Consider the following 13,182-nt stretch of genomic DNA (forward strand, 5'->3'; position numbering starts at 1 on the left):
CTGCTGTCTAAGTAAAGGGAGACAGAATCTGAAGGGTAGCTGATTGTTTACGTTGGTATTTAGAGAGCACACTTGAGTTTGGCAAAGTAATCAAAGCACCTGTCAGCTCTGTGTAGGCGTATGTCTTCTCTCGGACAAGGGATGCGACAGTATAATTTGGGAAGGTTCCTCAATGGCATACAAGCGGTAGATGAACAAAAAGAATTCGCAATATGGCGCACGTCTATCTGGGACTATCACAAGATAATGTTACACAAGCCCCTAGCCTAACGAGATTCCATCGAAAGATCTTTCAACATCACTGTATTTACACCTTGAGACCCAAATCAGCAGCGAACGGCAGTACAAATAGATCACCGACAGCCGATACGGTAGCGTTGCCCTCGAGTAATTGCTTGGCAGCCTGTTCATTTCATTAGCATCTTTCAACTGATCCGATCTAGTATCAAAGGGAACTTACCGACTTGAGAGCCTGCTCTGAGACGCCATCGATGGCCTTGGCAACCTCATCAATCTGGTACGCTTGTGTGTTGTGAACAAGACCGTTGCCAGTAAGCTCAAGACCGGCACGGGTATCCTGGCCGTGCTCAAGCTCCTTGAACTTGGCGGTGGCCTTCGCCTTGGAGATCTCTTCGCTCGAGATCTCGCCAGCGGCGATCTTCTTGATCGCCTCGACGGCAGCCTTGGCGGTGCTGGCAACAGCCTGCGCAGAGCCAGTGATGGTGGTGTAGAGGAGACCAGCATCAGAGTAGATGGCGCTGGTGGTCGTGACCTTGGCACCCGGAGCAGCGGCATTGCCGAGCTTGGTGAAGCCTGGCGACCACTTGATGGCTGACTGGCCACCGAGGAGGGAACCGAGAACAGCGATTTCAGGCTTGTAGAACTTGCCGGTGAAGGAGCTGGAGCCGGGGAAGGCGATGACCATGGCGTTACCACCGTCGTGCGCAATGCGCTCCTCGCCTCCGTAGTACTTGGTCTGATCTGCACCAGCGCTGGACTCGTCGAGGGCGGAGGCAGGGACGTTGTCGAAGAACTCGCCGACCCACTTTGAGAACTCGCCGTGGTCAGCGCCGTTGGCTACAACGGCGAAGTTGGGCTTAGCGAAGGCAATCTTGGAGTAGTATTCGATGGCCTGGGCGTCGAGGTACTTGGTGTAGGGCGTGGGCGACGCGGAAGCAGTGGGGTAGCCGAGTCCGCGGTGGAAAGCGAGGCTGTGGGCGGAGTTGGTGGCCATGTCGCTGACGCTGGCGAGGAAGCGCTTGTGGGCGGCGTGGATCAGAGGCAGGACCTCCTCTCCGTAGACGTGGGCTAGACGCTGTCAATTCCATGCTGCCATTATTGCAAAAACGTGGTGGAGCGTACGCTGGTATTTGGTGGAGCTGGCCACCTCGCCGAGGAGCTCGACAAAGTAGGGGAGGTCATCGCGGAGGAACTTGGCCTCGAGCACCAGGTTCTCGCGGGAGTGCCATGCGCTGAGGGTGGCGCCTAGAAGCTCGGATTCGCGGACAATGCGCAGTGTCGACCTTCGTTCGGTGCCCTAGATTGCAATTGGACGTCAGTCGAGCGCCCTGGTGTAGTAGAGTGCGGTGTTCATTGTCAATGGCGTACCCGGAATGCGAAGTTGGCAAGGCCCTCGGTGAGGCCGGGCAGCGGCTGGAAGCGCGTGCCAGCCTTTGCGACCAGAGCCAGCGTCGTCGTGGGGCCGGCAAAGTCTCTGCTGGCATACTTGACGCCCTTGGCCTCGCCCGTCTGGTACTGGAAGGAGCCTGAAGCTGGGGCAGCGAGTCCGCGGCGCTGTGTCTGGCGGGCGGCCTGCTGACGGGCAAGGGCAGCACGCTGCGCGCCCCGGCAGGCGGTCGAGCGGGAGAGCATTAGGGTGAAGAGCGCCGGGCTGGGGGCTGGCGAGGTGGTGGTGGGCGGCAATGGATGGAGGCGTGTGCTGGGGTGAAGCAAGACGATGCTGGCGTCGACGAAAGGTTTCCCAGCGCCAAGCAAAAGGGCCAAAGTTGCAGTAATGCCTTCCGCCCTGCCCTCTATTGGCCACAGCTGCTGGTCACCCATTATTCCCCGCCGCTATCATATTTCTTGCCTCTCTCCGACCAGCTCGGACAAGCTCCCAATTCACGCCTATTTTTTTACAACTCATATACGCAAATGTCTCCACGGTAGCACTACCGCCCCCTAGATATCTGGCAAATATCTAGGCTCCACCATGTCGTACAATCAGCGCGAGACTCCGGTAAGACGCGCCAGAGAGCTGCGCTCAACTGAATCATAACCAACACCTCTACAGATACTCGCGGAGCTCTGCACTCTCCTAGTCGAGGATGTCTACGGCGAATTGGCGGCGGTATGTCTAGTCTCGCAGTCTTCCCTGCGCTTGCAATACTGTGCAAGACGCAGTCATTGCAGTCACAAACTCGACATGCGACAGCCGTCCACAGTACTATGTACATTCTTCTAACACCCCCCCAGCGCGTCTACTCCATCCTTGCGCGCCATGGCCGACAGACGCTCGCAGCAGTTGCTCGTGCGTCCTACCTGAACGGGCGCCAGATCAAGTACGGCCTCGTCATCCTCCTCCAGCAGCACCTCGTCTTCCACTCCGGCAACGACGCGTCCGTGACCTACTACGAGATCGACTGGCAGAACTCGTACGCGCTGGTGCGCTTGGGCAAAGTGGCCAAGCTGGTCGAGGACCGCTTTGGCAAGAAGGCGGCCAATGTCATGTCCAATCTTCTCGCGCTGGGCCACACGCGCATTGCAGACCTCAAGGACGCCTACTTCCCCCCAGAGACTGCGAGCGATGACGAGTCAGACGACGGTGTCGTGAACGGCGCCGGCTTGAAGCGCAAACGAACAAACGGCACCCAGGCGAACGGAACTGCGACCAAGACGAACGGGGTCGTAAATGGTGTACCTTCAGAGCTAGATGACGCGAAGCCACATCTCGCAAGTCTCGTAAATGGCGGCGGCGCAGTGAATGGCATCCACAAGACCAATGGCACGACGCATGAGCCAGTTGCAGACGACGCTGAGCAGGACGACGATGATATTGGCTCCGTCGACGAACTTTACGAAATCATTCAGCGACTAATACAACGCGGCTGGGTAAGAACAGTAACCGAGTCACAGTATTTGTCTCCCGGTGACATGCACGACATGCTCCAGCAAGAGGCGATTGAACAGGAGAATGCAGGCGTCACCCCGACCGGTACAAAAGACAAGGACCGAGTTCACAGGGCAACTTTGAGCCTCAAACGCCAAATGCGCGACGACTGGTTGACCGTACCAAAGTTTTCTCAAAAACGGCAAGCCGAAGATTACAGCGGCTCCAACAAGCGAGTCAAGATCAGCGGCGCAAATAACTGGGCTACACCCAGTGTGTCTTCGGAAGATAACCTGGTCATCCGCGTCAATCCAGAGAAGATTGCTGTGGCCATGCGTACCGAACACCTCGTGCAACTTGTCGAGCAACGCTTAGGATCCGTCACCGCCGGTATATACCAGACCATGCTACGTATGCTCGAGTCGAACATACCACGCTGCTATGAGGAGTGGCCAGAGCCTCCCTTACCGGGTGGCGAACCACCTTTGGAAAACACGATAGACCATCGATTACTTGTCACGGCTCGCGACGTCGCAAAGAAGCTTAACAGGGACCTGGATATCTGTGAAGGCCTAGATCCGCATGCCATTGTGCACATCACGAAAAAAGGACATGTAGACAAATACACCGTTCTTACCCACCCTACCGATCCTTCCAGGCTCAGTTTAGATGAAAGGACGTTAGTCGTGGATAAACACATTCAACTCCTCGCCGAAGATCCGATTCACTTCGTTACCTGGCATTCCCGCGCTGGCCACTCCCAGTGGCACGTCGAGTTTGAGGAAATCGCGAAACAGATGATCCAATCCGAGGTGGAGAATACAATCTCTGCGAGAAAGGGTGCCTTAGGGGTGAAGCTGATCCGTGCCCTGAGGAAGAAGGGCAAACTCGATGAACGTGCGACTTGCAATGCGATGATGATGCCTGCGAATGATATCAGAGGTATCATCAACGATCTCACCGTGCAAGGCTTCGTCCAGACGCAGGAGATTCCAAAGGTGGAGCGACGTGAAGCAAAGCATTCACTACATTTGGTCTGGTATGACCGGCAACGCGCTCGCGAGAAGCTACTTCACGACACGTACAAGGGCATGGTGCGCATCCTCCAGCGCGTCGCCTTCGAACGCGAGAAAGTGCAGCCACTGCTCAGCAAAGCCGAGCGTTCCGACGTCATCGGCAACGAGGAGAAGTGGCTTAGCAAAGGCGAACTCGACGCCTTGAAAAAGTGGAAAGAGGTGCAAGAGAAGCTACTTCTACAGCTATTCCGGGAAGACGACTTGGTAGCTACTTTGCGCGATTTCCATGGCCCCTTGGTCTCCGTGTAACAATAACCTGGCTTCGGCCTGTATTAGTTGGGAGGAAAAGTTTTCTTGGTGTTCACTGGTACCCTGGATCAGACAGGGCGACGAAAAGCATTTTGGGATGAATGATACCCCTGAGCATATGGGATGGAGTTTTATCCTTTATCTGTAGCATTTTCTAGGGATTACTACGCAATTTTAAATTATTTACAATGAATCTGGATTCATGCCGCCTGGGCTGATGAAAAGTAAGATACTCGAAGCTGCGAGCAGGCCGAGATGATATTTTTTTCACAGACCTTGCCTTCTTCTCTAGACGGCCACCCGCGTCTGAAACCAACTAGCCACTGACCACCTTATATAAACAACCTGAACTGCATGCACGGCCGCCTCGAGGCATCTTTCATCCCTGAAGGCAACTAATATCCTCACCAAGCCTGGTATATCGTAGCGACGACTTATCTTTCCTTTCCCTATCCGAATTCGTACACACTTCAGACAACACATATCAAGTCCATAGTGTATCTACAATGATATTGGATACTTCGCACTTTTCCCCCTCTAATTTGGTGGTCAACAAACAGGTAGACTAGTACAAGACTTATTCGTGTCTGTAGCAAGAAGGTGAATGAAAGATCCATACATACCACCTTACCAACTCCACTTCCCCCTAATAAACAATCTTGATCTTTGTCATCGACAGATCTTCATAATTTGACAGCGCTCATGGCTACCAGCACGGCGTCTATATTCTCGCCGAGTAATAACACGAAGTTTCAACTGTCTAGCCCCCCTTTATATTTAACGTCCTGTACCGGGCCGTGGGGGGAAGTTGAATCAGGGCTTGTTTTTGCATGCGATTGGTGCCGGAAGATGCAGTTCTATTCTCTTCGTCACTGTCTTATTTTACGATTATGTGTGGGCTAATTAAAAGACGACATTCAAAATACTCCAAACATTCACATACTCCGTCAGTGAAGAGTGGACCTTCAATGACTAGTCGAAGATGAAATCCACACAATGTGAAAGAAACGCAACTAAACCAGTCACAGGAGCCACAAGGGCCTTTTATACTGATTGTTCACAATTAACTACCAATTCACTCGTGTATTGAAGGACCCTTGATGTCCCAGTGTGGCATACCAGCGTACTTTCACTCAATTTTCTCTTACCAAGCCTTGCTCTTTTCTATCACTACATTCTAATGATACAATCACTCCGATACAGCTCTACACCCACACCCGAACACAACTCAACCATGGACGCGTTTCTCCAATCGCTAGCGAACGTCCCGCCTGGCATTGACCCAGAAGTGTTGTCCGAGATCAATGCGCTGTTTCTTCAGTCTCCCCAACAAGGCGCTCCATCGCGTACAGATGATGCCCATTCCGTATCTGGTATGGTTGAGGATACTGAAATGGGCTCGGTAAATGCAGTGGCCGTTTCTCCAGAGAAAGATACCAAGTCACAACCGAGTCCAGAAGAAGGCAAAGACGAGGGCATATGGGAGGAAAGCGAGCCGTCCAAGTTACACCCACCGAGGATCGTCGCGCGCTATAGCTACCCATCAGAGAGCCGACCAATGCAGAAAAAAAGGCCTCGGCCTTTACCTGCTCCACCGAGATTGGCTCCACAGCCATCCCTATTCAGTCGCATAATTAGCTATATCGGCAGCTATTTTGACCCCGAAGCCGCTATCATCGAGTACACTGACAAAGAAATCGCTCAACAGTCTCAAGTTTCTATCGAGGTCCAACAGGTCGAGAACCATAGCTCGAGCGAGGATAAAAAAGTGATACGCGTCGTCGCACTGGTGGCCAATGGTGTTGAAGAGAATGGCGAGATGAAAGCGGCACCGATCGAGATTAAAGCGAGACATAAGAGGGTCCGAGACATCATGAAGGATCACGGGGCGAGGTATGTTGCGGAAGAGGTCTATGCTGAGGAGATTCGGGTGGCGTTCCAGGTGTTGAAAGATGCGTAGGAGGGTTAGTGAGGTGAGTGGGAGGCTGCGATAGAGCAGTACTGCATGCTCTCTGCCTGACAACCGACATGTGAGGCAGTTACGCACCTACCAAATTGATTTCGAGGTAGGAGCAGCAATCGGTATTGCTCAGTTGGTAGCCGCAAATATATCCATCGTTGTTTATTCTTGTTATACACATCACACTCGTCGTGCATCTTCTACATATTACCACTACCACGTTGAGCCACATTCTTTGAACAGAGCTTCTTACCAACGTGTAATGCACGATTGTCTAATCACGCCCGTTATCAATATTTGCCGTCGCATAAGAGACTTCATTCACTACATATTCATCAGCTGTACGCAGCGACTGTACCGACTCGGACCAGAAACTGAAAACCGACGGCATCGTCGTCAGAATCACCGCAATGCCGCTAAAGCCCCAAACAACCGGTATACGAACACCCAACGCAGTAACAAGTCTAAAAGTTTCAACAAACCGGGCAAATAGATCCAAGAGCTATGATGGTAGGATATCAGAATCATGCCTGGTCACACGTACCACTTGGCCCATGCCACGATGGACTACGCATAGAGATTACGAGCCTTGCTTTCTCGACATTGCTCTCTCTATTGACCCGGAGGATATCGTCTCACATAGAGTTCTCCCTGCAATGCTCTTCGACTTCTGTGGCGCAAAATATATCAAGAAATACATTTCCCGCCGGTCTAACGGCTCTACACTTCTCATCCTCCCCGCGTCCCATTGCGAGCATCAAGGCATAAGACTCATCATTCGGTGGATGCAAACCGCGTACAGTTGCAAAACTCACAACATCGTCCCAGCAGAATTCATCGAAGAGTTCGTCGACTTATGTTGTGCCGAGCGCGCCCTATTAGTCTTGAACCTACAGGAAGAAGCTGAAAGTATTCGCCTCCGCTTGGAACCTTTACTTTTGTCTGAACCTACCTTTGCGGTCTTTGAGCTCAAAGCCGTCTGGAAAACTTTGCCGCGGTACAGCTACTGGGCGGAGAAGGTGCTGGACCACATCAAGCTCCGACTCGAAAAAGTGATCCGTATGGAGAAGAAGCACAGAGACAAGGTGTGCTGCGACACCTGCGGTGTCAGAGTGCTTGAAGATCCATATGGGCATACAGACCCTAGTTGTCTTGTTGCGTGGATGTTATCAGACGAGACGCTACGTAAAGCGTTCGGGAATTACAAGAATGGCCGTGGTCCGCATTTGCATACGGAATTTGCAGAGGACGGTCCTCCATCTACTGTGAGGGGGATTCAGGAATGGATCTTGGAAGTCGAAGACACAAAGCCTTATCCTTTCGGACAGTTCCCTAGTGAAGACCGCCTTATTGGCGACGTTAAGAGAAAGACCCCTGTCTTCAAAGACCCAGGCTCGATCCAAGAAGGGTACAGACTACAGTGGTTGGACAAAGGCGGCTACTACATCGAAACGGTCCGCAAACAACACTTGGCGACGTTCACCGATCGCGACATCGAACCAACGGAAATCAGTCGTCAATGGCTCATAAGCCGAGGATATCGCGGTGGAGGAGGTACCTTCAGCCGCCAATAGTTCTCACAGCTGGGGCACCGCCAGGATGACTTTCGAGATTTGGAACTTGGACTTTCAGATGACGGACAGCCTGTGCAGAGTCCTCTATACATACGCGAAGGAGGCGATCGTGTACGCTTTGCATTTCGGGATGGGCCTCTACATGAACCGAAACCAATTCGTCCTTGGGAAACACACTTGATTGTCAGAAGGCCATGGGTCTTTGAAGACGCCGCTCCGCAAAGTCCTGAGGAAAGTTCTGACGACGAGGCGGAATGCACGACGATATGATCCGTTGCAACTTCTGGACCGGAATGGGCGCATGTAGTGGAAATGTGGCAAGAGTTTTGCGAGCTTGTTTTTGTTGTTTCTCTAGGGAGCTCTAGAGAGGGAATGTGTCGGTTCTTTCTTAGTAGTGATCATGATCACGATCCTTACATTCTTAAGACGACGCAAGAGACTTCGTTTCTTCGACTTGTTGTTTTCTCGCTTGTTTGCAGCCAGCATGACCCTAATAGACACTATGATCACCGATCTAGGAGGAGCTGCATGGAACTAACGTAGAGAGCGTCCGCGGGCCGAGGTCGGGAGTGGTAATTGCTTTTGGCAAAAGGTGGCGTAGTCTTGTGATTAGATAACCTTGCTATGCATCCGAAATCGACATATCAAATGCAGCTGAGCAATTGACCTGGCGATTTTAGTGTTCTCGTTGTATAGTTCATAGCTGGGAGAGTGATTGTCGACATGTCTTTAGCAGACGGTATTTTATTTGCTGCAAACTGCTGGTGGCTAGCACAACAGATGCGTTTCGTTCGCCGGCCAGCTCTTGCGATGTCAATGGATGCATCTATAATGCACATGGTGAATGAAGGGTTCGCCACGCGCTTGTTCTCAGCGTACCTTTCTTTCACTATTCAGGGTCTGCGCCCTCCACACGGATATTTTGTTTCCTCCACTGCTTAATTATATTCTCCATAATACACGGCGAGTGAGCCCAAAGCATCATGTCGGCCCACTACCCCTACACTATCACTTTCCGCGAGGACATCGATGCACTTCCACTTACTCAGCACCATTTTCCTTTCCGAGATCTGCCAGACGGTCGCTTCGTTGCCCCAGAAATGAAGCTACGAATGCACCAATACAGCGAATCAGCAGCAATAGCGCTTGCAAACCTGCGTCGGAAGTTTGAGCCGCTCCGCAACCCAAACGCACTGCCGCGAGACTTGTGGGACAAGCCAAGTCTGATCGACTTTGACCATTGGGCCAACGTCAACGAGACGCTGAGGAGGCAAGGTATGAGAACTATCGTCGAGGAAGAGGCTAGAAGGAGCTGATCACGTCTAACCAGGGGTGACACTGCCCTGGGACTACATGTCTGGGGCAAGGGCGCCTATTGAGACATTAGCAAACAGCGATGAGACCCTGAGGACCAAAGACGCTAGTAAGAGCCATCAGGGGAGTGCGCGGATTTGTGTGGATGAGCGGGAGTCTTCCCTGGCCCCCGCCGAACAAGATGTGGACGTCGTACAGCGGCGAGCTAGTATCATGCACGATGTAGTTGCCTTTTGTGGGACTGCGTGGGCGCTGATCGGTAGACGATCTGCTCAGGAATGAGGAGACGTCTACCCAACTCTTGTCTTGCCTATAGCTTCTCTAGCACATTTGTAGTCTTTGTGACCGGCCTATAAGAGTAATGATAAGCATTGGTTTCACTACCTGGAATCGGCAACTCAGTCTATTCGCACCAGCGCAATGGACGGACTGGCGGATAGGCATCAGGTAGGCCAAGTCGGCCATCCCGCGGGATGTGGAGTCTCGGAAAGTGTAAACGCAGTATGCGCTACAACGTTACTCGAATTGGCGAGTTGCTGCTGCATTGCAGCAGGCAGAGATGCGCGCACGGGCAGTAGTGTCGTCGAAGAATGTCTGACGATGTGGTCGTTTCCGTCGTCTAGGAAATGTTAGGCGAGATACGCGCGCGCCGAAGCGCAATCGGCGTTCCTGCAGACGACTCAGTTCGGTGATTGGCACCAGCGCGCGTCTATGTGTAACTACCTGGGGCAAGCGAGCAGATTGATATCCAGTGAATGCAACATTCAGTTGCACTTCACCTAGCTCGAGTCGTGTGATACGACCGAACGCGGCGGAGAGACCCTCCGCCCGCCATTCCACCCCTATGATTGGACAAACGTCACCTCCTGAGCACTAGCGCTCCCACTGATCCCCGCATCCATTGACATGTTTGCCACTCCCCTAGCTGCGAGCCTCCTGCATATCAATATGCACCATCCGTATACGAGAGCCAATTCCTTTGCAAGAGCCGCGTACTTGTGCGGGCGACGTTGATATCCTTCTATATCTTATTCCACTCCTCCAGTCTAAACTTGATGAGCTCAAACGTTGGCAATGGCGGGTTAGGTACGAAGCGTGAGCGCTCGATTACTAGAATCGTTCTGATCTGTATAGTGCCGTCTGAATCGCCCCCCAAACCTCAGTCCAAGGCGAAAGCAAATCGCCGAAAGGTTAAGCACCGTAGGGCTAACCGCGATGGCTCCCCGCAACTCCAGTTTGTCACAGCGACCAATCCCCTACAGTTCAAAGATGAGAGCGTCAAAAGAAGCGTGCGTTCTCAAGCCATGATTGCCTTCCGGAACAAGAACCGAACGAAGCTGAAGCTGAAGAGTCTGAAAACGCCCGAGAAAGCCCCGACTGGGGAAGAATCACTCGTAAGTGGACCATCAACGACCATTGCGTTGCACGCGCATATGGTCGGCGTCACACCGGATCTTTTCGGACCCCAAGTGGTTGAAGAATACGATGAATTTCCCCGGTACCTGTATCCGTCGACATCGCCAGCATGGTGGAGTACAACCTCACAGTCTGAACCATTTTCCGACACCGAAGAAACGGACTATGCGCTAGCCATTCGGGGATCGAGCAATAGTAGATCGAATTCGACAGGTTCTATCAGAGTCGTTGAGTATGAAGATAGCGACAGCCACGAGGATCTCCAGATGCGTCTCTTGGTGGGCAAGCTGGCTACCTCCCTCCGTATCGGTGATGGCGTTGATCCATTCAATGTGCTGCCGCAATTCCAAAACCCAAAGTTAAACTCGCTTTACCTGTTGCGCAAATGTAAGTCTCGCAATCCGCTAGGTTGTTTTACTCCCAATGAAGCGCTCCTACCCCATTCCTGAACCAGCTAACAGATTCCCACAACTCCAGGCGTGCGAGCCTTCGCTTCAGACTCGACCATTGCAAAGTGGCTCCCAGCCCTGTTATCTCACCCACACATCATGCTCAGTTCCACACTTCTAGCATCTACATGGCTCGACATGCATGCAGGATGCTCAGGAGATAGCGAGCGGACAAGCCTGGTCAAAAAGGAGACGATAAACATGATCAATGAACGAAAAAGCTGTTCCGACACAAACTACGAAGACGCAACTCTTATGGTTATCTTACATTTGCTCGCTGGAGAAATGTGGAGCTGTAACGAGAAGATCTTGCGTTTTCATGAATCTGGTGTTGCGAAATTGATCGCACAGCGCGGTGGGATGCAATCTCTCGAAAACGGAACAGTGGGCGAGGTAGCCGCAGCGTGAGTGTCCTTGTCCATCCTCTGGCCAACATGCTGACTTTACCTAGATGCTGCTATCATTGCGATGTCTTTTGCGAGGCAGATTCGTTGTCAGTTTTCCGTGACTGGAACCCACCCAATTACGCCCTGGGCGATGATACCGCTGCCATACCAGAGTCTCCGCTATTTTGCCCGAGGCCAGAATTCGCTACCATTGTCAACGATTCGCATTGCTCCCGATTTACACACGACCTACTTTGCGACATGCGCGACTTGACCGATCTCTTCCTTACACATCATGCAGAACTGGAAGTCATCTTCGATATCGATGAGGGAGAGATGAGGCGCCTGAGCTCTGCTTCTGTCGACTATGACATCAAAGTCGCCGAGATACGTGAACGATTGGCCTCTCTGCCCTCAGCTTATATACCAGGCCTCCCAATGTCAAATGATTGGGTCTACGAGGCGTGCCGCATCACCGCATTGATTTATACGACCTCTATCATCATGCGTGTGCCCTTCTCAGTCGCTGCAGATCCATGTCAAAATCTCGTGTTCTCCGATTCAAGAGCACTCGCGAATGCGCAGGCTGGTGGGCACATGCTTCCCATTCGCCTTACCGAAGCCTTATACGAGGTTATGGAGCGCACTGACACATCGAATATATGGGACGACATGTCGGGCGTTCTCTACTGGGTTTGCTCTGTTGGTGCTGCTGCTGCCCGTACACCTGCTTCGATCAACATGGCACAACAGTCCAGATTTCTTAGCCACGGCTATGCGGTGTGGATACGCCGATCCCTCATCATGTTCTCTACGCGTGCCATGATTGTCCTAGTCTTCCAACATCCACTGCCTGTCATTTTGGCACAGAGAAGGTTGCTGAAGGTACAGAAGCTTATCCGCACGGGCGGCACAAGGCCGCTTAGATCCTGAGGTAGCCTTGGCTCTCTGCTTGCGACTGTTGGCAAGCATTAACCCGACAGCCTCGCTGTATACAGGCCAAGACAGCAAGTTACGATATACATGCGACAAGCCATAGTTCGACTCATGGTGGTAGAAGGCCTGCATGAGACCAATCCAGGCAGCCGCTGACTGGCGAACACTGGCACATTGTCTGACAAGGAGCGCCTCATGTCTCATGACAAGTTCACACGTTAGTTATGATTACTCTTAGGCATCACTTCTAACTGAGGGTGAGCTACCAACAAGATCCGGGCGATGGTTCCTAACCCCTGCTGGGCGGTCGACTGATCGGGAGCAAAGCTTGGTCATCACTCATTCTACTTGGCCGACTCTTGTTCGAACGACCGGGTCAGCGTGGCCGCTGCAGGATGCAAAGATCGCAAAATCAGTAACAGGATCGTTCAACTCGGATGTGAAGACGGATATCCGAGTGAAGGACCGATTTGAAGCATTCGGATCGTTCGGCTGGTGGTAACCCGGGACGCCCGGTACGGCGCGCGTTCTGCCAACATCCAACTCGCATCTTGCACGACTGGTAGAGTTATGTCTGCGCGATACGCCGTGGGCTATGTCAAAATTTGACCGATTTGCATCCTTCCCCGCTCCACCGCCGTGGGTCGAAAAGCCACGCTTACAAAGTACGCCAGTGGACTGGTAGCTCATCACGCAAGCTTCCCACCTCAGCT

General features: G+C 52.4%; 5 protein-coding genes across 5 annotated transcripts; 4 read left to right on the plus strand and 1 right to left on the minus strand.

The window, feature by feature from the left end:
* On the minus strand, positions 1-1,938 carry K460DRAFT_310780 (LuxS/MPP-like metallohydrolase). Its single transcript, XM_040930167.1, has 4 exons — positions 1,609-1,938; positions 1,363-1,537; positions 461-1,308; positions 1-403 (listed from the first exon to the last, which is right to left on the minus strand). The coding sequence occupies exons 1-4, from the start codon at positions 1,870-1,872 to the stop codon at positions 308-310; spliced, it is 1,383 nt and encodes a 460-aa protein (XP_040787403.1). The 5' UTR covers positions 1,873-1,938; the 3' UTR covers positions 1-307.
* A 164-nt stretch (positions 1,939-2,102) lies between these two features.
* K460DRAFT_365795 (DNA directed RNA polymeras-like protein III subunit Rpc82) lies at positions 2,103-4,641 on the plus strand. Its single transcript, XM_040933251.1, has 3 exons — positions 2,103-2,239; positions 2,294-2,350; positions 2,476-4,641. Exons 1-3 carry the CDS (start codon positions 2,213-2,215, stop codon positions 4,432-4,434), a joined length of 2,043 nt encoding a protein of 680 aa, XP_040787404.1. The 5' UTR covers positions 2,103-2,212; the 3' UTR covers positions 4,435-4,641.
* Positions 4,642-5,668: 1,027 nt separating this feature from the next.
* Positions 5,669-8,383, plus strand: K460DRAFT_394643 (uncharacterized protein; the record flags this gene model as incomplete). The annotated part of the gene is made up of 3 exons (XM_040936004.1): positions 5,669-6,327; positions 6,744-7,948; positions 8,027-8,383. 3 exons carry the CDS (start codon positions 5,669-5,671, stop codon positions 8,236-8,238), a joined length of 2,076 nt encoding a protein of 691 aa, XP_040787405.1. The 3' UTR covers positions 8,239-8,383.
* A 568-nt stretch (positions 8,384-8,951) lies between these two features.
* K460DRAFT_416211 (uncharacterized protein) lies at positions 8,952-9,681 on the plus strand (the record flags this gene model as incomplete). The annotated part of the gene is made up of 2 exons (XM_040937779.1): positions 8,952-9,243; positions 9,299-9,681. 2 exons carry the CDS (start codon positions 8,952-8,954, stop codon positions 9,562-9,564), a joined length of 558 nt encoding a protein of 185 aa, XP_040787406.1. The 3' UTR covers positions 9,565-9,681.
* A 675-nt stretch (positions 9,682-10,356) lies between these two features.
* On the plus strand, positions 10,357-12,466 carry K460DRAFT_405124 (uncharacterized protein; the record flags this gene model as incomplete). The annotated part of the gene is made up of 4 exons (XM_040936806.1): positions 10,357-10,363; positions 10,417-11,085; positions 11,176-11,551; positions 11,599-12,466. 4 exons carry the CDS (start codon positions 10,357-10,359, stop codon positions 12,464-12,466), a joined length of 1,920 nt encoding a protein of 639 aa, XP_040787407.1.
* Positions 12,467-13,182: the final 716 nt, after the last annotated feature.

Source organism: Cucurbitaria berberidis, assembly GCF_010015615.1.
Source record: "Cucurbitaria berberidis CBS 394.84 unplaced genomic scaffold K460scaffold_3, whole genome shotgun sequence".
Taxonomy (NCBI): domain Eukaryota; kingdom Fungi; phylum Ascomycota; class Dothideomycetes; order Pleosporales; family Cucurbitariaceae; genus Cucurbitaria; species Cucurbitaria berberidis.